The sequence below is a fragment of the Plectropomus leopardus genome, chromosome 3 (genome assembly GCF_008729295.1).
Source record: "Plectropomus leopardus isolate mb chromosome 3, YSFRI_Pleo_2.0, whole genome shotgun sequence".
Lineage (NCBI taxonomy): Eukaryota > Metazoa > Chordata > Actinopteri > Perciformes > Serranidae > Plectropomus > Plectropomus leopardus.
Window position 1 is genome coordinate 24,285,802 of NC_056465.1, and position 23,982 is coordinate 24,309,783.

The following is a 23,982-nucleotide window of genomic DNA, read 5'->3' on the forward strand; positions in this document are numbered from 1 at the left end:
TAATATGACATGAAAGATGTTGGACTCTTCTGCTGGACAGAAGTTAAAGTAAAGGTGGATTGAAAATCAGATATTTTAAACAATATTTTAAATATCTAAGGACAGTAGGCTTTAAAGTTGTCTGTACTTTAACATTTTGCAGACGATGGGTCATCTTCTCCACACAACCAAATGTTATTTTTCTATGTCAAGATGACTCCAGCATTAGACATTTGAAAGATGGTGAATTTTGGTAATTTAACAACACAACTTGTGTCATCTGTCTGATCACCGGATGTCACAACCTAAATTCAACCAAATGTCAACATCTAACAACACTGGTGGCCAGCTGAGAGTAAAGTGCAAATAAGGTGCAATCCAATATATACAAAAACAGTTTAACAGTATGGATGATGAGCAAAGTGTGGTTGCTTATGGATATTTTGTGGCATCAGAACTGATGCAGCTGATCTGAGAGTTTGAGTACATGGTTCATACAGAATGTTCCAGATTATGCCCTTAATGTTACACTATAGCACATTATGTCCTGTGAGTCAGCTGTGAGGGGATATAAGATACAGTGAGTTGTGTAATCCACCAGAGAGAGCATAAAATCCGTACTGAAATGTGTCTTTATTATATTGTGTGTGTTAATAGGCATCCTGTGTTGCATAACTATTGATTTTATGTCATCCAGAAGTGGAAAGGAATGAATGCCTGGAACTAGACACAACATACTTTATACTTTTACCTTTATTAGCTTTTATTTATTTATTTTTTTCAATATTTTGGGGGGCTTAAGCGTAACTCAGGTTTATCCAGAATTTGGGATGTCAAAATGAGCAAAATCTTCTTCTTAATGACACTAACTCTCTGCAGGCCTGTGTCGAGTCCGTGTGTATGAAGCACAGCCTGCAGCAGTGCGACTGTCCGGGAGACTCAATGAAGGAGAAATGCCACATGTGCTGCCAGCAGCCGGGTAACTACAGGCCGATGTGTCCTCACCACTGAGGAATGTGTTTATGCTTTTTGTCCAAACATGTCACCCTGTGTCAATTTGTACAATCATGTAAGCACTTTGTACTTAGATGATTGTTTTCCATGAGACACCATCTGATACAACGGTCTGTACACAAAGTGAGACATGAGGTGTTTTCTTAATCACGTTTGGCAGGCTTCTCCCCGATGCTTTGTTTTTTTGTTTTCTATGTTTTTAAGTCGTTTCATTTCTCAAATTCCTTTTCTTTTTGTTTGTAGAAAAATGATACTGCTAAAGTGTTCAAATTAAACATATAGTGACTTTAAGCAGATATATGATATGTATTAGAGTATATCTAATGTGTTTTTCTATGTGTCAATGGCAGATAAGCCTGAGACGTGTGCCAGCACCACCTCCTCCGTGCTGTCCCATTTCTTCCAGAAGAAGGTGTTGCCGCTGGTCGGCGGGGCTCCGTGTTCAGGGAACCGAGGTTACTGCGACAAATTCCAAGTGTGTCGTCTGCTGGATGCCGACGGCCCCATAGCAAGACTGAAAAACTCCTTTCTTAATTTGGATGACTACGATGACATAGCAGAGTGGATGAAGGTGAGGGCTTCCTGTCATTTGTTCAATGATCACACATACATAAGACACAGTATATGAAAAAGATGGAGGATGTCAGTTGGCAGGTTTCCATGAACCGTCTAATTGCGCAAATTGAAATTGGGAATATAAAATACTCCTAATGGAAAGATGTCAATTTGGAATAAACTCCCATTTATTGCAAAAAAATATTTCCACTCGGTTGAGGTGGTAATTCAGGCCATTCGAAAACTGCAATAGAAACATTTCTTTCACTTTTATAGGTAGGAACTGACTCGCTCACGCATGATGCAGCAGGCACTACAAGAGGTGTTATTGCATCACATAACTCTTCAACAGTTGAGCGTATCATCCTGACCTTTTGAATCCACAACTCCCTCTGTGACTATATCACCTCCCAGAAATCCCTCATGTGGCCGTTCCCCAAGACAAGGGGCTTCCCTTTACATTATTACTTGCATAACACGCCTACGTAGCCTTTAACTGGAAATAATTACCACTAGTGTGGTGGCTGCAATAGAAATAACCTACTAATGATTTGAACATCCATTGCCATGCCTCCTGGAATATTATCATGAGAGGAGAAGTCGCATAACATCACTCAATGAAAACTCAGTCATCTCGCAACTGTGATTTATCGACATTTCAAAAATAGTGCTTACATTTTGCACAAATCTGTAAAGGTGAAGAACAGCTAATGCCAAAATAAGCCCAACATTCCTAACAACAATGGATCAAATTGTTCATAGTGATGAACTGAGAACTGTCACCTAAATCTGCACCTCCACACTGCTTCATAATGCTACACAGCTCATTGTTTAGCGGTCCGCATCCAATGTTTTGGTTCATTGTTACCGCTCTCACAGCAATGTTTTCAGCCTCTGGACACCATATGTTCAGCACGGAGCAACAGACCGACAAAGTTAGTGTCTAGCTTGGAAGACAGAGCCACATATTACCTTCAGAAGTTTGTAGAGACCAAAAAAATGCCTACTCTCTCTGTGAACACATCTTAATGAATGAAAAGCTGAATTTGTAAGCAATGAAACGCACCATTACTCAGTGGGATGCACTGCTTCAGTCTTAACTTGGCCTTATATGATTAGTAGCTCATGGTAGCTGATGTTAGTAAACTTTAGATATTTATGCCGTTTAATTATACTCAAAACCTGTGCACATAAAAACCAGGTGCATGCATGTGATGCCAGCATACAGAGCAGTATCCATATCCTCCCAAGAAACAGCCGGAAGGCAGCGGGCACATCCACATGCAATGAGCAGGGGTGGTTGTCTATCTTAATGTACAGTCTATGCTCTCAATGTGCTTGCAACTGCTCTGCAGCGGTACATCAGCCACTGCCTCCTCCATCCCCACTTCAACCTGACAAGCGAGCGAATGTTGCAAAGTTGCAAGTGCATAGGAAAGGTCAAGGGTCATCATTTGTGTATGTTAAATTGAAATGCTCCTTCACAAGGATGCTATTGTGCGTGTGTATACTGTTCTGTGTATCTCATGCAGGCGCCTGGTTTTGAGACTGAGACCCATTTCACACAGTGCGCATCAGGAGCATGGGACGTCAGCCTCGCCGAGCTGCAGCGTGTTTCATGCGGGTGGTGTTCACACATGCAGCGTTGTTGCAACGTCACTGCTGCGTCACTGCCCGCAGCTATTAGTACTGTCTGTATCTGCTGACAAATGTGTGCGACGTGTGTAAAAAATCGTTTAACAACCATTTCTTTAGATGTGCTACAGCTGAGGCGCGCCTGACAAGCGCTGCTCGGGCGGGCTGTGTAAATGCTCTAGCTTGATAACATGGGCACCGACATAAAAAAACAACACACTCAGTGCTGTGTGAAATGGGCCTAATAAAACGCTATAGATATGGTTGTGTAACAGTCTGCTTAAACTGTGAATCTTCTGTACTTGAGCTAGGATACTAAACTATATTTTGTGGCATTTACCATTATATAGTAATTATCACATGGTCCCAGAGGTCGTTGTTTAGCAGATGTTGCATGATTCCACTTTAAAGGCACCCTGCTGAGTTTTTGACTACTAGTAGCATTGTGGGATCACATACATGTGCATTACAAAATATCTTATGCTGTACATTTTTGCTATATCAAGCTGAAACAGCTGCTGGTGATAATGTATCTAAAAGGAAACAGTGTGCATCCAACATTTTTGGAAAGCCTTAAGCATACACAGCGTGAATGTAAACACATATGTTTACAGTGAAAGCTCCACAGTGTACATCTAATCAGTGTTTCAGCTGCCCCTTTTAAACAACCTATTCCCAGATGTTAATGAGTTTCTATTATAACTTTAACTTTTCAAAAGAAATATTATGTCTAATCGTGCACAAAAATCTTAATCAATAAGATGTTCATGTATTAAACTATAGATTTGGACATAATGTTGAGTCATAGACTCAACTGACTTGATCAGTGGTTTTGAGAGCATCGGGTCAGACACAATGTTTCAGCATCAAATATGCGGTTGGAAAATTGTCATTTACTTTATTCTACAGCTGCAGCCTGCAGACATCGTGTTTGCTACAGCAGATGTTTGCCTAGGGTCACGTCCTCAGCTCAGTGTGTTTGTTAAACCTTTTGCCACGACGTTCAGCTGTCTTCGATGTTTCATTTGTAGCTTTCTTTGAGGTTTCGTTCCCCAGGACAGCGTGGAGAATCAGGAATTCACCATTTGGTTTAAAGAGCCCCTCAAAAATCAACCATCAGTTTCAGTGGAGACAGAAATGATCCCTAACACAATTGTGTTGTTTTACCACACCTACAGCAAAGTATGCTGACTCATTCTATAATGTAACTATCACTGTCGATACAAACAACAAAGTTCAAACCAAGTTCAACCAAGAATGTGACACCAAATATATAAATTACCTAATACTAACAGTTTCCTGAATAATAAATAGTTCACTGTATGTGGGTTGACATTTTGACTTCATAGAAATATTTGTGTTACCACACTTTGACGGCCTTATGGGGCGAACAACACACCACCACTGACCCAAAATAACCACATAAAAAATGTTAAAAACAATCAAATCCATGATTTTTCACATAAAACATGCAAACAAGACAATAAAACCCCAGGCTGAGAGCCAGAAAGACATCAGTCCCCACACCAGAGTCCTCTCTGCTCACCTGGTGCACCTTGTCAGGCAACGCAGCACACCTGGGCAGAGCCACAGGAGAGAGAAAAGGGAGAACAGCTCAGAAACACATGAAGTCACAACAGATTTTCCAGCAAATTACTCTCAAGTCTTGACATTTCGAATTTCTTTGTTGTTGCAGTCCTATTTTAATTTAACTCAGTATTTATCACTTGTGCTGTTTCTCCTCTTTTTTGTCTCAGACAGCTACTGTTTATTCTCTGTATAGCATTCCTCACTGAAAACTTTTTCAAATGAAGTGATTATTGAAATGTCAAGTGTTGTATTTTTTTATTCTGTTTGGATACAGTGCCAAGCCAGTTGGATAGGTTTGTTGTATTACACTCCTTTAGCTTTTCTGCATATAATCACGGAAGCTGAAGCTTTTTTTTTTTTTTTTTTTTAAATAATAATAATAAAAAATCCAGTCAACAGTTATACAAATTCTCATACTCTGTATTTATTCATCCTCTGCAGGTTTACTGGTGGGCCATCTTGCTTGCAATCCTGACTCTGTCTGCAGTGATGGGCTGCACCATCTGCCTCTGCGGCCGCAAGCTGGAAACCGATGAGTTTGAGTGACCTCTGAATTTTGATCCTTGTCACCTCTGAGAGTGCATCATGACGACGCAGAATTCAGTAGGATTCATTCATTTTGGATTTTAAAATGCAGTGATAAACTGTGTGTGATATGGACGTGTTGGAGACACTAGGCGGGTTTCCATTACAAAATGACAGCAGAGAAATGCAAAACAATTGCAAAGACACACAAAGACATGCACAACAACTACCAAAATGAGCAAGACAACCTCAAAAGACACAAAATGACTATAACAAGAGACAAAACTATAGAGAGACGTGTAATGTCTACAAAGACACACCAAACAGCAACAAAAAAAGCAAAAAAACATTCATAAAGTAAGTGTGTTTTTAACATATGTAGGAGAAGTGGTGGGACCTTCTGCATGTCTGGGCCAAGGGGCCCCCTGTCTCATAATCTGCTGATGAGTCAGCCCCTTTAGGTCCACATAGCATTAACGCAACAGTAATTTAAAGACACCTGCCCCTGCAAAGACTTGAGAGACTCTCTTGTTTTGCCCTGCAGCATCCTGACTTTTATGTTTGAACTTGAGCGCTAATTTCAGCCTTAAAGCAATTCTCCACCCAGAAAATGCACATTTATAAACCAATTACTCATGCTGCGTTACCTGGAATTTGTGGAGAAAACTGCTTTTCTTGAATTCATCCAATGAAAATGGCGAGCATTTTGATTTATTGATTGATTGGGTTAAACGACAAAAAAATTATATTAAAATATACATTTACAAACTCTCTGACAACATGCAGTTTAATCCAAGTCTCATTTATCCAGTCATATACTCAGTACTTCATTTTGGAGTCTTGCTTTGAAGAGAGTATAGATAAGTTTCACTTGTGGAAGAATTTGAGTGAATATGCATGTGTTTGGGGAGTACTGAGCATACGACTGAATAAACAAGGCTTGGATTATGCTGCACGAGTTCGAGGTAACACAGTTTGACTAACCGATTTGCAAATGGTCATTTTGTGTGTGCAATACTTTTATAAATGACTACACAGCTTTCAATCACAGTGAGACTTCACCAACTTTAATATCATCGGAGTGAGAGTGAAAAAAACAAGCGGAAACTGATGGACGTCTTGACAGGTCATTTGGCCGAAATATTGTCACTTAAATTTTAAAGTTTACACCGCTAATAAAGCGACCGTGAACGTGTTTGTCATCTCAAGAAGTACTAGTGTACAACTTAAATGCTTTTATGTTCCAACTCACACAATTCTGAAGCCTTGTTAGTCCTAACAGTATCCCATTGGATAACCCATTTTATCTGACAGCCCAATATCCCAAAAACACTCGCCCATTGCTCCGTAGTCCTTTTTCTCTGAAAATTAACACTCCATGCTGTTAGACAACCCAACTGCCCGAACAAATGTTTTAGATATGTTACATTTGTCAACAGCACTGTTGTGAATGTGTAGTTTGGTTTAGACACTAAAACCACTTGGTTATGTTTAGGAAAAGATTGTGTTTAGGCGTAAAATCAGGTGGCACAAAAGTCACTGGAAAAGCAGGGACGGGTTGATGAAAAACGTGGGGTTTGTAGCTCAAACACTGCTGGGAAATACCACAAAGGGTCAGTAAAAACAGAAAACTTAGTGATGTCTTAAGTAGTTAAAACTAATTTTTATATATATGTTTAACTGGTACCTGTGTGCGTACTTAGGTAATATTTTAATGGCAGAATTTTAACTTGAGTACTGTTAGATTGTTGTTCTTTTATTCAAGTAAATGATCTGAACACTTCCTCCACCAATGATTGTCATAACTTATCAAAAGCTCTCTTCACTTTTTTCTGAAGTATCTTGATCGGGTCTATCTCCTGGGTCACCTTGACACACTGAGCCAAACACAATGGCGTCACAACTACAAGGACGTGAAGAAATCACACAGCTTATTTTGTATAATTTAACAATGCCTTGCGCTTTTGTATCAAAATCTGTTTAAACTGTTAAAAATGTTTGAATCACACACTGGTTTTTGTCCTGATAATAAATAAGAAAATGATTAAAAAAAACAAAAACCTTGAGCTGGTAAACCCAAGCGATAACAAAAGAACATTTTCATGATTGAGTAAGTTTAGCATAAAAAACAAAGTTAGAAAATAAAAGTCAGGCTCAGGATGACCTTTCAGATAGTAATTTTGGTTTATTAAAGAATTTACACAGTACAACGAGTATTTACAAATATGTACAAAAGATTATAGAAATGCATGTTTTACAGATTAAATTCATCAAAAGGTAAAAACAACTAACAGTGTCCCATACTGCAAAATCTATCACCTGGTATTTACATAACTGTACAAGTAACTTGGTTTAGCAATCTCTTCTCCTGTTTTCAGTGCAAATTTAAAATATCTCCACATTTTTAAAGTCAGTGGAAATGAAGTCACAATGATTACAGTACCGATCTCTAAAGAGCCAGGGGTGTGATGAGTAAAAGAGCTTTAGTTAAGATTTAAAAAGTCATATGCACAGAAGAAAGTGCAGTCAAAGAGACTGTAAAACAAAAGGACAACATTGATATTGACTGTACTTTAATAAAACTATGGTAGACATTATGACAGGTGCTTCTTTGAGGTAACAGCTTCAAAGTAACATCTTGCAGAAGTGTAGCAGTAAAAAAGTGTTTTAAACAATGTTTGCATGTTCAGATGTCTCGGTAAAAGTCACAGAGTTCATAGAATAACAACAATAAAGCACACTGAGGTGAAAAACAGCTAAGTTAAGACAAGTTTGTAAGACAGCTTACTTCTGGCTACAGTAAGGCACATTGTTACAGGTCTCACAGCCACGTAAAGCCCTGTGAGCCACAGTGGTGAATGCTCTGTTAGTCAGATAATACATAAAGGTAAATACACCAGACCCAATTGCATAAAATACCTTAAGAAACTCGTTTTAGAAGTTATTTTTTCTCCTCTTTTGGCAGCCCAGAAGAAAATATTAGCATTGTATTTTTCTGCAAACCATGAATACATTACATTTACATGTATCAGCACTTCTCATATATGATCTGACTTTGTCATCGGGGGAGTGGAGGGGACGAGACCTGCCAAACTGCAGGCCACTGTTCGAAATCAACAAACTATAAAATCATTTGTGATTTAGTGTGTTTTTGTTTTTTAAGCTGCTTTTTAGGCACCAAACTTGGGTATTTTGTAGCAACCAGTTGTTTTTCCAGTAGGGATAGCGCTATGAAAGACAGTTGTTTTGCACCAAGGTATCACTGCTTATCAACTACAACTGAAGCAGGAAAGATTTGTATTAACTGAGTTATCACTGCTTTTCCAGTGGGGACTGCGACACTGAAAGGCACTTTTTTTTTTTACTGAGACACAGCTGAGTTTCAGGCGGGGACAGAGGCACAAAAAAACGATTCTTTTTAAAGGGACATTGCTGCTTTTCTAGCCAAGATTATGCAACCAAAGCTGGGTATTTTAAGCCAAAACATAATCTTTTCCTAACCATAACTAAGTGGTTTTTGCGCCCAAATTGTACAACACATTAACCACAGCACTGTTGAATTGTAGAGTGTATCTGAAACATAACAAGATTCAAAACTAACAAATCTGTAGTTTGCAGAAACATACAATTCTAACATTTTTTCTGGCGATTAGGTTGCTTATTTAAACCTCCATGGACACAGAGGTCTTATTCTTCACAGTGAGCACTAATATATAACCACAAAACTTAACTTGAGGTATTTTACACAATGGGACATCAGCACCTCAAGAACTGTAAAGGCAAATCCAGTCAGTCACACCTCTCAGTTTGTGAGGCTCTGAAGTGACGAGCGTCTGTCTCTTTGGATACAAAACACGCACCAAAGATTGACTTTTTGTGCAACAGAGTTACAGTTACGTGTCATAAAAACAGATATTTACAAAATACTTTACAACATTCACACAAATATTGTTTTAAATAAACTGCTATGGATATATACAAGGCGGTGAGAGTTTTGTATCGCATGAAGAATAAAATAAGTTATAAATTATTTACTTTTAAGTGCTGAAATGGACTGAAGGGCGTTCAACAGTGACGTCGATGTCAGTGGTTTTTCAGAGTTACTCTGCAGACAGAGAAAAGTGTTTTTACTTAAAAGCGTTCACAGTAATGTCGATGATGGCTGTAAAAAATCCAGATGGTTAACTTACCTTTTTGGAGTTCGTTTTGAGTTTGTCCTCCACGCATCCTTACATCTAACAAATATGACCTCTTGTGCTAATTTCAGAGCTTCACGATCTTTTATACAGAACACCATCCTGAGAAAAAAAATTCAGAAAACACAACAGATCTGTGTGAGCGCTTCTGACACAGCTTCATCATTGGCAAGATAAGCCTTACAATGTCGGAGCTTTGTACTATAGTGTGGTGAAGTGATGACGTTTTTTTGAAGGCCAACCAGAAAGTTAGCGTCGCACTGGTTCCCTCGTCAAAAAATACTATAAACAGATAAATCTACAAGTTCGAGTGCAACTCTGTAAAGCTATAACAGTGGACAAGTGGTTTTAATGAGTGTCTGTGACCGGTGTGATGACGTCTGACGTCACCGACAAACACTGTAGTCCCATGTAGCCACTTGTTAGCAACCGCCTTTTTTAAGACGAGTAAAACCTTAAAAGTTCAAAAATTGTGTTAAAGCGAACATATTTTATGTTGCAGAACAAAACGTCTAAATATCTTCGGCCTGTGTTAACCACAGACCTTATTTAAGGCATTTTACCAAAAACCCATAGACTTTAAGACAAAGGAACCGCAAGTGCTAAAAGGCTAACGGACTTCCGCGTTTTAGGACTTATTACTTCACCACTCTATTAACACTACTTCTACTACCACAGCTATAAATAATGCCGAAATCGTGTGGGTTTTTTGGGGGGTCTTTTTCATAATATAGCACATCTTACTTTTGTTGGGTCTCTCCAGCTCTGATGCGAATTTTGTGAACTTCCATGTCGGCACTGTCTGAGTCACCTGACCACCACGAGGAAACCATCTTCAGCATGTTGGATGCTGACCACCCGTTTGTCTCCTCCCATTTGAACTTCACCATCAACAGATCCCCGATATCTTTCTCCGTCACCAGCAGAAATGAATGTGTCCTATTTGTCGCTATTTTCTCCTTCCTGCCAGATGAAAATAGAAAGAGGTGTTAGTATTGTACACGAAGCCAGAGGGAATATATTTTGATAAGCTTAGCCTCATAAACTCTGCACCATAAGTCACGATGATGTAACCCCACGGATGCTGCCAAGTCTGCGATTACTCCACACTGTTTCCTCTGACTACTGTGCGACAAAACAACTCATAACTTCCCACATGCAAGTCACAGAGCTGTGATTCTTTGAACTGAGGTTTTTAAATCACTCACAGTTTAAGCTCAAGGTTTTCAGTCTCTCCCTTTGTTCCGTACAGTGAGACGGTGAGTGACGGCTCCATCTCTGAGCGATTCACCTTACTGGAGAAGTGGATCTTCAGCTGATAGTGGTAAACTGCAGAGCAAGAGAGCATTTGGAAGATTTTAAACATGCACGCAGGCTGATGTGAGGGAAGCCAATTTAGTTTTAGTTTTGCAAGACTAAGCTGCGGGTGATCAGACTTTTGCCCCGAAAGCCACCGGAAACTGTTGAGCTCAGACAGTCTATAAATCCCTTTTTAATCAGAACAATATTTCTCAGACATTAGACTTTGCTTTTGCAATATTATTAGTTCATCTGACTCAGACAGAAATTTTCGCAACTTTGGCGCAAACTGAACAATCCGCTTCAACAATGTAGACAAATACTGATAAAGTCCACTGACCTCTGAAAGGCATGGTGGCTCGTGTCTTGGTGTACATCTGAACGTTGCGCGCCTTGCGGACCTTGCTGATGTCGTAGCCCACCGCGTTGCAGCGGCTTTTGCGGCAATTGAGACACATGCCGCGGTCAAACATGTCGTTGCTGCCACATCTGTAGGCCTTGGCCGCTTCTCGCTCGTTCAGCAGAGAGTCGATGAAAAGGTGGATCGAGCGCTCGTGTTCACACTTCACTGCATCGGTGATAGCTGAGGAGGAAAGAGGGGACCATGTTTAATGACATGGTTATGTCTTTTTTTAAACTTTTACATTCCTTTACCGGCCACACTTTAGACTGATTTACTTTACCGACCAACCTCCTCTGCTGAAAAAGACTGGTATTGTGTCTGACCTTTCCTCAGGCGTGTTTGGAGCCCTTCTGTTCATTTTCAGAGAGGCCTGAATGGTTTCATTGTGCAACTAACAGTGTTCAGTGCTGAGACAAGCAGGAGGTAGCTCCAGGGTTATTGGAGTTGCTGGACTATGTACTGTGTGTTTGTAGTAATAATCACAAAAATGTGCATTTTAATTTCATTACAAAAGATACCTCATTGCCTAATGGGTAGTAATATAATAATATAATACTAACTTTGAGGATGTCTGCCTGTTTCGAAACAGGCATATCTGTTGTTTCGGCCATTAACAGTTTAGTTCTCATTTGCAAAGTATTTCAGAAGTCTTTGAGGGAGAAATATGCATCAGAAAAAAACTTTAGTTTTAAGTCACATTGAAGTTTACAGTTAAATTATAAGTCGTTCTCACCAAATAACCCTAAGTTAGCAATCTTCTCCAGGGCCCCCCTGAGGTTGCAGCCCGGCTGGAAGCTGCCTCCGTTGGGATAAATGTCCACATGGCCGACAGGCTGCTGGATCCCGATGCTGAGCCCCAGGGAGCCTCGCGTGAAAGTGTGGAGGACGTCCACAAAGTGAGCATCATCAGGGGACAGACGCCTGTGAGCATGCTCCCCCTCGAAGTCAGGACCAGCTGGGTCCAGACCTGTAGACAGGAAAAGGTAAAATAACCAATCAATTTACAACTAACTGATATTTTACCAACTGCAACATGTGTTATCAAGCGTAACGTTTTTTTTACCAGTAATTCTTCCGACTTTATTGGTTGCATGGCTACCAGCGAATCCCGCCACATGAGCTCCGAGGCTGTAGCCGATCAGATGGATGTTCTCCAGAGGCATGTTGGTGGTTTCCTTTAAATTATAGTCATGAGCATATGGTTTAGGGAATCGGTGAGACTATGTTTTTTTCAGCATTTAAGAAAGACATCCTGTCACAAAGTGACTACTGACTTCATCAGAACAGTACTATTTTACCATGAGGCATATTAAGACAGGATGAAGTTACTCATGGTAAATTATCTGTAAGTGTTAGGCTTTGTTGTAATACCGGCGTTTTAAAATACAGGTTTGTTTATTCTTTAGTGAGTTGAAAAACTAATGAACTGAGTTTTTACAGTTCTAAGCTATAAAAAGTCATTACTAATTATTTTATTAGGGTTGAGCTGAATACTCCGATGAGTATTCGGTACTTTTTAGTATAAGTGTCATTCCAGTAAAATGTGTCAACTGGTGATGAAGAAAAATCCTCATTTTGGTAGCTGTGGACAATCTGTGGTCAGTCTCGTTTTCTAGCAATCCAAAATGATATGAAGCTCAACTCTGAGGCTGTCCTGTAAATTATTTTCTAACAAGCAACTTTAGTAACAATTTTGGGCTTAAAATAACAACGTCCATGTTAGATCTCACCTGTTTCTACTGAAAACTCCACCCACATCTGACTTAAACTCTGCCCTTTCTGAATACAAATACAGATAATAGTGTCCTCGTGATCCATGCCAGATGTGTTTTTGGGCCCAGTGTTCTTGTGTCAGAGATCATTCAAATGCAATGACAACTGTGTACAAGTTTAAAAGAGATGACTGTAAACATATCGGGTAAAATCTGTAAATTTTGGATCCCACTGACCTCGATCCAGTCAATGAAGCGAGCAATCTCGTGTCCCACTGCTTTGGTGTTCTGAGCTGCGACCACATAGTGGTTCTGTGCCGAGGTGAGCCAGTCCACCACAATGACGTTGGCCGTCTGCTCTCTGTTGTACAGCGCTGACACCAGCTTCGCCACCCAGCTTTCAAACAACCCACTCAGCTGTGGAAAAGACGGTCAAGATGTTTAAGGTCAACAAGGTCATTAGTACAAATAAAACTGATATTAATTTAAGGAAATTCAGAACCACAGCCTCCTCCAGTCCAGTTCATCTTCACGGCATGTTCTTATCAACTACAACATGTCGCTGCTTGTCGAGAAAGTTGTGAATTTGACGAGACTAAATGACACTGGAATTTGGTGAAGTAATGACACACTATGAGTCACAGGTGTTTTTTTTTTTTTTTTTTCTAAACCAAAAGAAATTCAAGTGAACAAGGCCCGTGGGCGTTTTCAAGAGGGGCAGGTCACAACAGGCTGAAGCTTCTCACTCACCGTCCACCCGTGGATCACTAGGAAGGTTTTGGAGGTGCTGTTGAAGGTGCAGGCTGTCAGGGAGTCAGGGTCACCGGGAACGATGTAGCACAGGTCATCATCAGGATGAGATGGTTTGCGGAGGGAGAATTTGGCGACAGTTTGATTGCTGTCATCCTTGTGGTTGAACAGGTCTTTCAGAGGGTCGAGGAAGTTACCTGAAAGAGAGGATGGTCGACAGATGAACAGATGCGTCAGAAGCTTGGAAAAAGGCCTCTGTCAGGCTGGTGTTTTTGTGAGTAAACCTGATCTAATGTTCTGGCTGGGAGGTCAGAGACGCCTGACTAGCTAACTGAGTGACTGGCTCCAATAAGCCTTGGCCCCTTAGGGGGGCCCCTCAGTAAATGAGCTTCCACCTTAGACAAGATCAGGGGTTACAGGGGTTCACTTGGTCAGACTGAGCTCCATAGAAACCACAGAGAGCTTTTCCCAGCTTTGTTCCTGCCACCTCACCGACTATAATCTGCCCGAGTTTCAGTGGCCCTGACACAGTCAGCTGACTCAACTCAACTGGGGCTGTGTTGGTTTTCAGGGTGGGGGGTGGGGATCTGGATGCAGGAACCACACAAACACTTAAGACTTTACATTATGAAAATGAAGACACAGTTTATGGGCATATTGTAAACATAAAGTATCATAACTGCAAAAGATAACTCAGTTCTTCATTCAGAAGTCTAAATGTTTAGTTACTCCGGTGCTCTCTGAAAGTTAAAAAGAGTTTCCTTATTGTTTCTCACAGCCAATAGTAGTGATTAGAAGTTGGGCATTCGCCAAAAACCACAAGTTTAGTCATACACACGTGATACATCGTATCTAGTTAAACCGTTAATGATATTCCCAGAGTTCAAACACACAAGTCACACACTCCTCACACACAAGTACAGTGCGCATAAATGAGACACATTTATTTAATACATGACTTTCCACCGCCACTATCTGCACCGCTAAATGCTCCAGTTTTACACAGGCGTGTGTCGATGTCTGTGTGTGTGTGTGTGTCTGTGTGTGTGTCTGTGTGTCAGAGTAAATGTTTAAACTCACCAAAAATAGAATCAGCGAGCTCTTCCTCCAGAGACGTCACATACTGCACAGCTGCATTCAACACCAGAAAATACAGAAACCGAACCCGCCACGCTCTCATTTCTTTGACAGATGTGTCCTTTCAGAGAGAGAAAAAAAAGTCTCCAATAATTAATTTCAATCACTGTGATCTGGCAGCGGAAGAGCGTGTGTATTCCTCCTCAGTGCGTCCTGTTGCGCGCAGAGCGCTGATATCTGAACCACCTTGAACTGTCCGCGTCTTAAATAGCAACGCTGACAAGCTATTGGCTGCTGACCTCCGGGCGGGGAATGGAAAATTATGTGTAGGGTAAATCATTACACTGCTTTATGACAAGAGTTTACAACAGTGGTTGGCAGGACAGCTTCTCATACAAAAAACACACTATTATTGGTGTTTTTAGCTTCATAACCGTCCTGACAGGAGGAGTAAAATACAGCAAATTAATGCTCTCCTGTTTGCCTGTCACTAATCAGTCATTGATTGAATGATAATTTCACCAGCTGAGAAAAGGAAAAATAAATAAATATCTGAACCACCTTGAACTGTCCGCGTCTTAAATAGCAACGCTGACAAGCTATTGGCTGCTGACCTCCGGGCGGGGAATGGAAAATTATGTGTAGGGTAAATCATTACACTGCTTTATGACAAGAGTTTACAAAAAGATGGAAAATACAGCAAAAGAGATGCAAGAAACGAGTCATTGAAAACAATGAAAAACGTTTATATTTGAAACACAGAAAATGAAAAAGATATTTGAAATGGTAAAACACTGGAAAGGTATAATAAGGTTTTAAAAAGATGAGTCAACCCAACTCATTATGCGATATAAGCAGTTTGTTAGGGCCCTCTGGTCTCTGGGTTAGGATTAGGGTTTTTAGTGAACATGACAGTAAAATATAATAAAAATGCAAATTGGATTTCTTAACCAAAACCTAACATTTTGTGCCATTTTTATCCACAAAAAGTGACAAATCTTTGTGCTCAGAGACATGCAAATTGGGCTCTTTTGGTAAGTAATCATTTTGATTTAATCTAATACATTTTATTATTAAATTACATTATAATTTATTTATTTCAGCAATTTCAATTTTCCCAAGCCCTTATGCTTTGTACATCCCCTGGATTTGTGGTTAAAACAAATGACATTTTGCGGTTGTATTGGATATGATAAGTTAAACAAAATTAATGAACAAGACAAGAATGACAGTCAGCACAAACTGACTGCAGCCTTTAAGTTAAATAAATTTGGAGATTGAAATTTCCTTTCAAATTGCAACAGCAAATTTGTTCTTATGTGCCCGAAAGGAGGATGTTTCAACCAGTTTTGAATTTACTAAGTCAATTGATTAGGAAATCAAACAGAACAAATGTATTTTAAATCCTAATATATGAAAGATTACTGTAACACTTAAGTAATAATCAATTAAAAATACATTTGATTAAAATAAGACCAAAGTACTTCCACACTGGCGCTCCATGTATTGTTTGGTTCATGTTAAAATGTCTCTAAGGTAAAACGCTTATCTGTTTTCTTCCTTATTTAATCACTGTACCAGACTTTACACAACAATATTAGTTATTTGTATGAGATAAAGTTCCGTATATTTAGTCTGAAATCTCCGATGAACTTTGAGATCTGTGTTTTGTTCTGTTGTCAGTATTTACAGTCAGTTTGTGTGACGCAGGCTGGAGCAGCAGGTCATGACTGTTTTTCAGCAGAGGAGCTTCTGTTGTTCACTGAGGCGGACAAACTTAGAATATACATCACCGGTTACCTACACGGCCGGCTCCCCCTGACATTCTAGACACAAGCAGCTTGGCGGGACATAAGGGGCCTCTTAAGGGCATTTTGGGGCCCCTTTTCACTGATCTGCTGTTGTCATGGCACCAGAGAGCAGATATAGGAGAGAGAATGCAGAGGATACACACATAGTATAATTTTACTGTGCTAAAAGCTCAAGGGTTCTAGCACGTTCTGTTGTTTTGTAAAAATATGGTCATTCATTTGCGTTATTGGTGATTAAGCATCGCACTTCTATAACTTGACTCACATATAGTATGAAAAAAAGGATTCATATTCAGAAAACTTTGTGGTCTGTTGTGACAGAAAATCGTCTCAGACGTGGCTGAACATGCAGTGCAAAACAAACAATAAACATACAGCATGTGTTCCTAAAAACAGAACCAATAATACAAATAATTTAGACAGAGTACAAAGTATAACTGCTATATGCAAAGTGGCATAGTGGCATATTGTTTATGTAGATGTGTATCATTACCTTTTATTTAAGATGTTTATGGGAGAGGGAATTAAAAAGTTTTTTTGTGTGTTTTTCTTGGCCAAGGGGACTTTATAGCGGCGGCCCAATGGTAGTACCACAAAAGTCTTATGCAGAGGGTGAGTGGGATCTTTTGTAATGTGGCTGGCTTTCATTTCAGCTGCTATACTAACAGTAAAGTTTGGGTTTTATCAGTTATTTTACTTGCTTGGTTAATGATCTAGGAAAGTTTTGATATTGAAACCAAACCAAATTCAGTCAAACAACTTACATTTGAAATCGTTATTTCAACGGCAGAAACAAAGGGTTTTGCAGAGAGAGAGTTTTGACTCTGGCCTCATCACTCCCTGCAGATATGTTTACATGAGATATTTGGAAGTGATGATTAAATATCTTCCTGCAGGATCCTGAGGTGGATGCTCGCTGTGATGGACGTGGGGCTGAAAGAGCAGGCAGTAATACTGATGCAGGCAGCAGCGCTGACAAGGCTGCGGTCAAGTTGGGAAATGTTTGCAGCCTAAATAGACCACCACATGGGAGGGTGTGTTTTGTAGATGGCATGTGGAGAGTGACATATGACATGTGCATGAATCAGTGCAGCTCAAGTTGAGCGAGCTCACAGGCATCTCTCCGTTTTTGGCGGTTTTTAACCTGAGAAAATTGGCTCAATTTCTTTCAAAAGTATGGACAGAAGGCATTGTGCAACTACGAAATAACCCAACAATTTGCAAGAAATCAGGCAGAAAATCCCCTTAAAAAAACAACAAAAAGGCACAAAAAAACAGGAAAATTTAAAAAAAAAAATAAAAATGTAAATGTAAATAACAATAATAATTAAAAACTTTTTTCTGTAACCTAATTTTAAATTTATAATTATGATAATTATAAATACTTTTTTTTCATATTTTCCCCTAATTATTTGATCTTTTTCTTTTACTATTTTTTTTTTTTTTTAAATCAAACCAATTTTCTCATGTATCGCAGGTTCAATTACTTGTGAAAGGCTGCGTCTGAACCCATCTAAAGAAAACTGATGTGATTTAAAACACTGCGTTGAACTTTTTTATAAATATGGAAGAATGTACGTACTTGTTGCCAACAATTTGAATGCTGAATATTTCAATAATGTCTAATATTTGCAAATGGAATAACTTACTAGATTTTAGCAAAGTATTACATTATTATTGGTGTAAAAGTCAGGCTTCAGTGCCCAGACTCCTGGCATGTGACCAACATTCTTGATATGAAGCATTAGCAGCATTTGAACGATGTGTATTACAATTCATCATTAAGCTAAAGTTTCCATTACTTCAAAAGTCCGACCTCTGACCTATTGCATAAAGTGTTTCACTCACTAACGGGGTAAAAAATGTTGTTACATGCCAGCTGAGGATTATGTGTTAAAGTTCGGGCACGAGTAGCTGGCTTCAGCGGCTGATTTGTTGCCCAAAACTGCAGCTCGAGTTGCCAAGACAAACTGGGCTGATTGCCGATGAGGCAGTGGTTGAAAAGTTACAAGCTTGTGGCTGTGAAGGTCAATTGCACAATAAAGATCACAGGCACTGAAACCAATAATCAGTTAAATGGGTGACAATTCCAGAGTGACGGCAGCATAAAAAGGACAGCTTGATTCAGAAAACGCACATAATTGGAAACTGCTATTACTCCCAAGTTTATCATCTTCTGTTTTGAATTAAAGCTCTTTAGACGCAAAGTCAGGGTTAGGGTTTGGGCAGTGGTGAACTCATGTCAACTCGTAGTTTAATTTCATTTTTCAGTAACTTGCTGGTAGTTCATATTTGTAAAGTGATTCAAGTAGTTAAATTAGTTCTTTTTTTGCCATTTTTTTGCATTTAAGGAGTGTTGTTGTTGTTGTTGTTGTTGTTGTTTGTATTTTTCCATTGCTTTTCCACTGTATTGAACCCTGCTTGACCTGGCCCCTGTCAACTTAACTTTAATCCTGACTGCTGGGAGGGCACGCTCAGGCAATGCAACCACCACACTTGACCTTTCAACTTTGTGAAGTGCATGAGCAAAAAAATATCAGGCTTAGCTCAGTGCTAACATAGCGACAGCGTCATCATTGATAAACCTCCCAAATCTCGGCCTGAGGAAGAATCACCATGGTCATACTGAAACAAATACATGACACTGACTAGTCTGACTGAAAAAATACTTTAAAAAAATAAGTTTTATCTTTTTTTGTAAGCTGCGAGCCGAGTAAACACACTCTCTACTGTAAAGACATCATTTTATTTTTTTGGTTTATGTACAACCTGTGAATAAGAGGGCACTTGCAATTGACTCAGTTGAGTGGCATTTTTGCTGGCATTCATAGGTTTAGATGTCAGTATTTAGAACATAAGAATTTAGCAAAGGACTTATTTTGATGATATTGAGGACATTTCCAACATAAATTGCAAAAAAAAAAAAACTGAAGGATAAAAATTCAGATAGATGGAGAACTGTTGAATATATAATAGGATGTGGTGTAAATACAGGATGATACTTTTTTTTAACCAAATGATGGACAGATTTTTTGATACGGTATTATCTCAAATGGCTTGAAAACATGTCCCAGGACCCCCAAGGTTTGGACTGAGCCTTGCATGTTTATGACATCTTTCTCCGCCTTTGGTAATCTTTACAAACAGATATCTGTATATGAATGCATTTTTGGTAACAGAAACATTCTGGTTTCCATTTGGTTTGTAGTCCTAGTAATATTAACTAATAACATGCAGGTAAACAGTTGGTGTGGAGAATAAGAGAGGTAGAAAGCATTGTCCCAAATTCAATCTCCACTGCCTGTTGTCTGACAACAGTTTATCTTATCATCTTTTTAAAATGTATGCAGATATCTGTTTATAGAGATTCGTAAACAAGGAAGTCTTGGCCCAGATATCCATGATATCCACTGACAACACCAGACCCCCAAAATATTGGACATTTCCCCCAGAAGTGAATTGTTGTCAGATTGATAGCAGATGAGTTCGACGACTTTTTTACGACTGACTTTCTTTACTAAACATCCTTCCACTTTCATCCAGTCAAGCAGGTTTGCAGCACCTGAAGCCATTTTTTATAGGAGGAGAAAGAGCTGGTGTTTGGTTCAGTCAGGCTCTAGTGGACCGCATGCAACATTCTTCTTACTTAACTAACTAACCTGCAGCTATCAGCAAAAAACTCTGAGTGACAAGCCTTTGTTCATCTGAGAACAAAATAGTGAAAACTGCAAAATATTGGATGTTCAATTCCGTGCAAGAAGTGCAGTCTGCACAGTGTAACACACACACACACACACACACACACACAAAAACACACAAGACTTTGCCCGGAGCAGCTGGCTTCATGAGTTGTTTCTCTTCTATGAGCATGACGACATTTTCCTCGAAAAATAGTAACAGCATTTTTATTCCCACTGATACCGTTGTCCCACGGGGAAAGAGTCAGAAGTGGCGTCAAGGAGGTGATGAAGAGCAGAGCGAATTGGACACTCAGACCTCTACAGCAGAGATTTGTTGGTGCCAGCAGAGAGGGAGAGTGGACAAGCTGTAACTCCTCCACAAAGATTGGAAACAACAAAATATCTTTAATGTGCTTTTCCAAGACTTATTTCCTAAACTGATTTCTAAGAATGGCACATTATCACATGTACAAATACGAGTCTCGTGTGTCTCTGTGATGTATTTTGCTGGTCAAAAACAAACACACTGGGTCAGCACAGAGTCAGGCTGCGTGTTAGTGCAGGCTTCAGAACAGGTTTAAAAAGTCATCCTTGTGGCCTCAACAACACCCATCCACTAACAACACAAAGTCATGAGGGAATGTTTCCACAGTGTATCTGTAGTAGTGCGGAAGCAGTAGACATTTTGCTAAAATTGCATTTTACACAGTTGTTTTCCGGGCAGTATGATGCTGATAATTGCATTCATTTTTACTTGGTGTTATTATTATCGAAATGTAACTATCTTATAGTGTTACAAAGGATGTCAGCTGTTGCAGGGTAAAATTTAACAAAAAGTTTTACTGTTTTTGTAATTACTATTATTTTTATTATTATCATTACACAAAGGCATTCTCGTCTACTGCAGAGCTGTGTACGCGGCTTTGGTCTACTGGCAATAGGAAAGGGGTCTCGAGCCCTTTTTTTTTTTGCAAAAAAACCCATGTAAACCCAAGTATTTTGCCTTTCTCTGCGTGTTTTTTATTTTTTAATTGAATTTATTTGGTGCCAGAAATCATAATTGTATCGATCAGTGGTGATCATAGGGTGTGATGCTGCATCAGGCACAGTCTGATGTGTCCTGGAGCCCTCAGATTTTTTGGGAAGACTGGACTGAGTATCTGTTATACACTCATATAAGTTGCTATAATAGTCTGTCCTTTTTATCACTCTGTCAGTTTATTATTAAGAGGATTGCATTTTCTGGGATTGGGGTTTCAGTTTACTGTGTTTTCCCCTCCTGTGTTCCTGTGCTGACTCTACACACCTGTCCTGCATCAGTCTCATTAGTCCTCTCTGCTCCTCAACAGCTCTCTGCCTGTTCTCCTGCCTCATCAGCTCATTCCCCTCACCTGAGCCTCCATGCACTTTTTCTCCACCTGCACTTCATCCCCTTATCAGGTGAGTTTGTATTAAAGTCCTGTTTTTCAGTTTAGTCATGTAGTTTGCTTGGTTGGACACCATTTGAGTTCCTGTAGTCCCCTGCACTCCTGCTCTGCACCACAAGACTACATCACCATTGTATGATCAGCTGTAAAAAGCCATGAGCTGAGGAGCAGATTGGCCTTATGAAGTGTCAGCCAGAATGATCTCAGACAAAAATAATAGCAATATTAGTTATTTATCATACAGTTCTCCACCTTTTGTTCAGATCGCAAATGTTGTGCAACACACAGTCGAGTGGGGATCTCTTTCAGCAGAACTAATCCACAAACTCAAGAAATCGAAAATACATTTTTTTTCTCTTACTCATACTGTGCATTGGTTGTGTTTCATAATATGTTTTTCATTTTAGCAAAGCTGGCTTAGTGGTAACAACCAGTCATAATCCTATATTATTAAAACAGGTTGGGGTTTGGACTTTAAGTGGCTTCAGATGTTGGCTGATGGATAAAGTCTTTCAAATTTGACAAGCACAGCTTGCACAGTTGAATGACAAGAGCAAGAGATAGTTCAGCTCCACAGTATCAATAACATCCTATTTAAAGACACACTAAGGGGCTTTTCATCACTTGTGGCACTGCGGAGCGATGTCTAATGAGCTACTTCCCTTTTTTTGTCAATATAGAGCATAGTACACAGTGTCTAGTAGTTATAGGCAGTCCTTCAATATGTAGTATGCATTTAGGCAGAGTATAAAATGTACAAAGTGCTGATCAACCAGTGTTTTAGATATATACATTGAGTCGCAGATACTTGCTTAAAGTGAAATGTGAGCCGTTGTGCAGCCTGTGTAAACACTTTTATTGATTAAAACAAAGCTGAAAAGCTTGTTCTGATGTTGACATCAGACAAAAGGTTGTCTTGTTAACAAAATATCAGAAGAGTCCAAGTTACATCCATGTGGTTGAGATGGTCCATGTGACCTAAGGTTCGCCATCTGCAGTATAAACAGAGCCACAATGTATTCATATTAAAGGACGTTTAATAGACATTTGTGGGTTGTGCAGTTTGGACTTGAGAATCAGGCACAGTTTGTGCTCCTGTTATTGTTACCACTTTAGCATCGATAGCATTGTCTCAAAACAGGCTATTTGATGGGAACTGGTCATTTTCAGGGATTAGTTTAAAATGGGTTAACTAATCTCATAAACTGTCACCAGATTAACCCCTTAAGGACTAGACATATGTGTACCACTTAAGATATCAGTCAATCCAAAAGATGTAATATATTTTACACTGATATTGTCGGCCATAAAACCATTATATTAAAATGCAGAAAACACTGTAAACAAATGTGAGCATGAAAAGTGAGTAATGCATTTAGAGAACAGGCTTTGGTTAGAGCACAGGTTTCGAAAAACATTTAAAAAGGGGGGTTTTGAGGGCAAGCGTCAACCTCTGGGGCTAAAAAATGAAGCCAACGAAGAAGCGCCAAAAACTGCAGTTCCTCAAATGGCCACTTGAGGCTGGCTCCAAAAGGGAATCAATCCCCATAAACCTCCATGTTAAAATGCCAGATTTTACAGCATAAATAAACATGTTTACAGCCTGGTGCAAAAAGCGGTTTTAGTCTCCATAGCTAATTTCCCCCTTCATGACAACTGTACAGTGGGTGATTTTTTTTTATAACTCAACCATTTGCGGTTTATTAATGAAGTTACGTATAAGTGAGGGTGGGGCTGCTTTTAGTGACAGGCTTTCTGCTGATCCTTGACCTCTCAGTCAGACCCATCCTCGCTCCTCCACTGCCCCACCCACTTGCTCAAATATGATCACTTTTGGTTTCAAAAAACCAAGATGGTGATGTCTGAAATTAAAACTTCATTTATTATTTTTGCAGTTTATGTTTGATGGCCCTCCACCAGAAAAATATCAGCATCAAACACAATGTCCTGCATTGTACTTGTTATGCACCAATTTGTGCCTTTTCTGTATCAGTTTACAAATTTAGATGTCATGAACTTTGTCAAAATCTTTAGCTATGGGCTCTGGAAATGTTATTTAAGAAAATAAAAGCACTGAACATTTTTCTCAAACCACAAGGATACACTCTGAACATTGTGTTCTGGTGAGAAACATTGGGTGCAACTCAAAATGTGTCTGTTCACAATAAAAAAAAAAAACTCCACCGGGTGCCTTTAACTCAAGTTGCTCAGTGTGGGTTTTTGTTATTTGTGATGTGAGCTCTCTTTACAGGAGCTGGAATCACGCCCGGTGCAAATAAATTAAACTCAATACAAATCAGAATCATCATAAAACATGTCCAGTCTGTGT

The 23,982-nt window shown here is 39.4% G+C and overlaps 2 protein-coding genes across 4 annotated transcripts in view; one reads left to right on the forward strand and one right to left on the reverse strand.

Annotated features, from left to right (window-relative positions):
- The window catches only part of si:ch1073-396h14.1 (disintegrin and metalloproteinase domain-containing protein 10), a 63,634-nt gene that overhangs the window by 36,217 nt on the left and 3,435 nt on the right, over positions 1 to 23,982 (forward strand). Inside the window, exons 13-16 of one of the 3 annotated variants that reach the window (XR_006105206.1) lie at positions 859 to 958; positions 1,344 to 1,564; positions 5,215 to 5,376; positions 21,576 to 21,666. Coding sequence is in view for 1 of the 3 variants with exons in the window: in XM_042481124.1 (XP_042337058.1) it covers positions 859 to 958; positions 1,344 to 1,564; positions 5,215 to 5,319 (426 nt within the window). In the remaining 2 variants the exon portion in view is untranslated. Of the gene's footprint in view, positions 1 to 858; positions 959 to 1,343; positions 1,565 to 5,214; positions 8,466 to 11,960; positions 12,050 to 21,575; positions 21,667 to 23,982 lie in introns of those variants that run through there. The other 2 variants (XR_006105208.1, XM_042481124.1) reach the window with 2 other exon arrangements.
- LOC121937842 (lipoprotein lipase) lies at positions 5,752 to 14,973 on the reverse strand. Its single transcript, XM_042481148.1, has 10 exons — positions 14,739 to 14,973; positions 13,659 to 13,855; positions 13,146 to 13,325; positions 12,260 to 12,371; positions 11,930 to 12,163; positions 11,134 to 11,376; positions 10,703 to 10,823; positions 10,239 to 10,457; positions 9,489 to 9,596; positions 5,752 to 9,403 (listed from the first exon to the last, which is right to left on the reverse strand). Exons 1-10 carry the CDS (start codon positions 14,836 to 14,838, stop codon positions 9,382 to 9,384), a joined length of 1,536 nt encoding a protein of 511 aa, XP_042337082.1. The 5' UTR covers positions 14,839 to 14,973; the 3' UTR covers positions 5,752 to 9,381.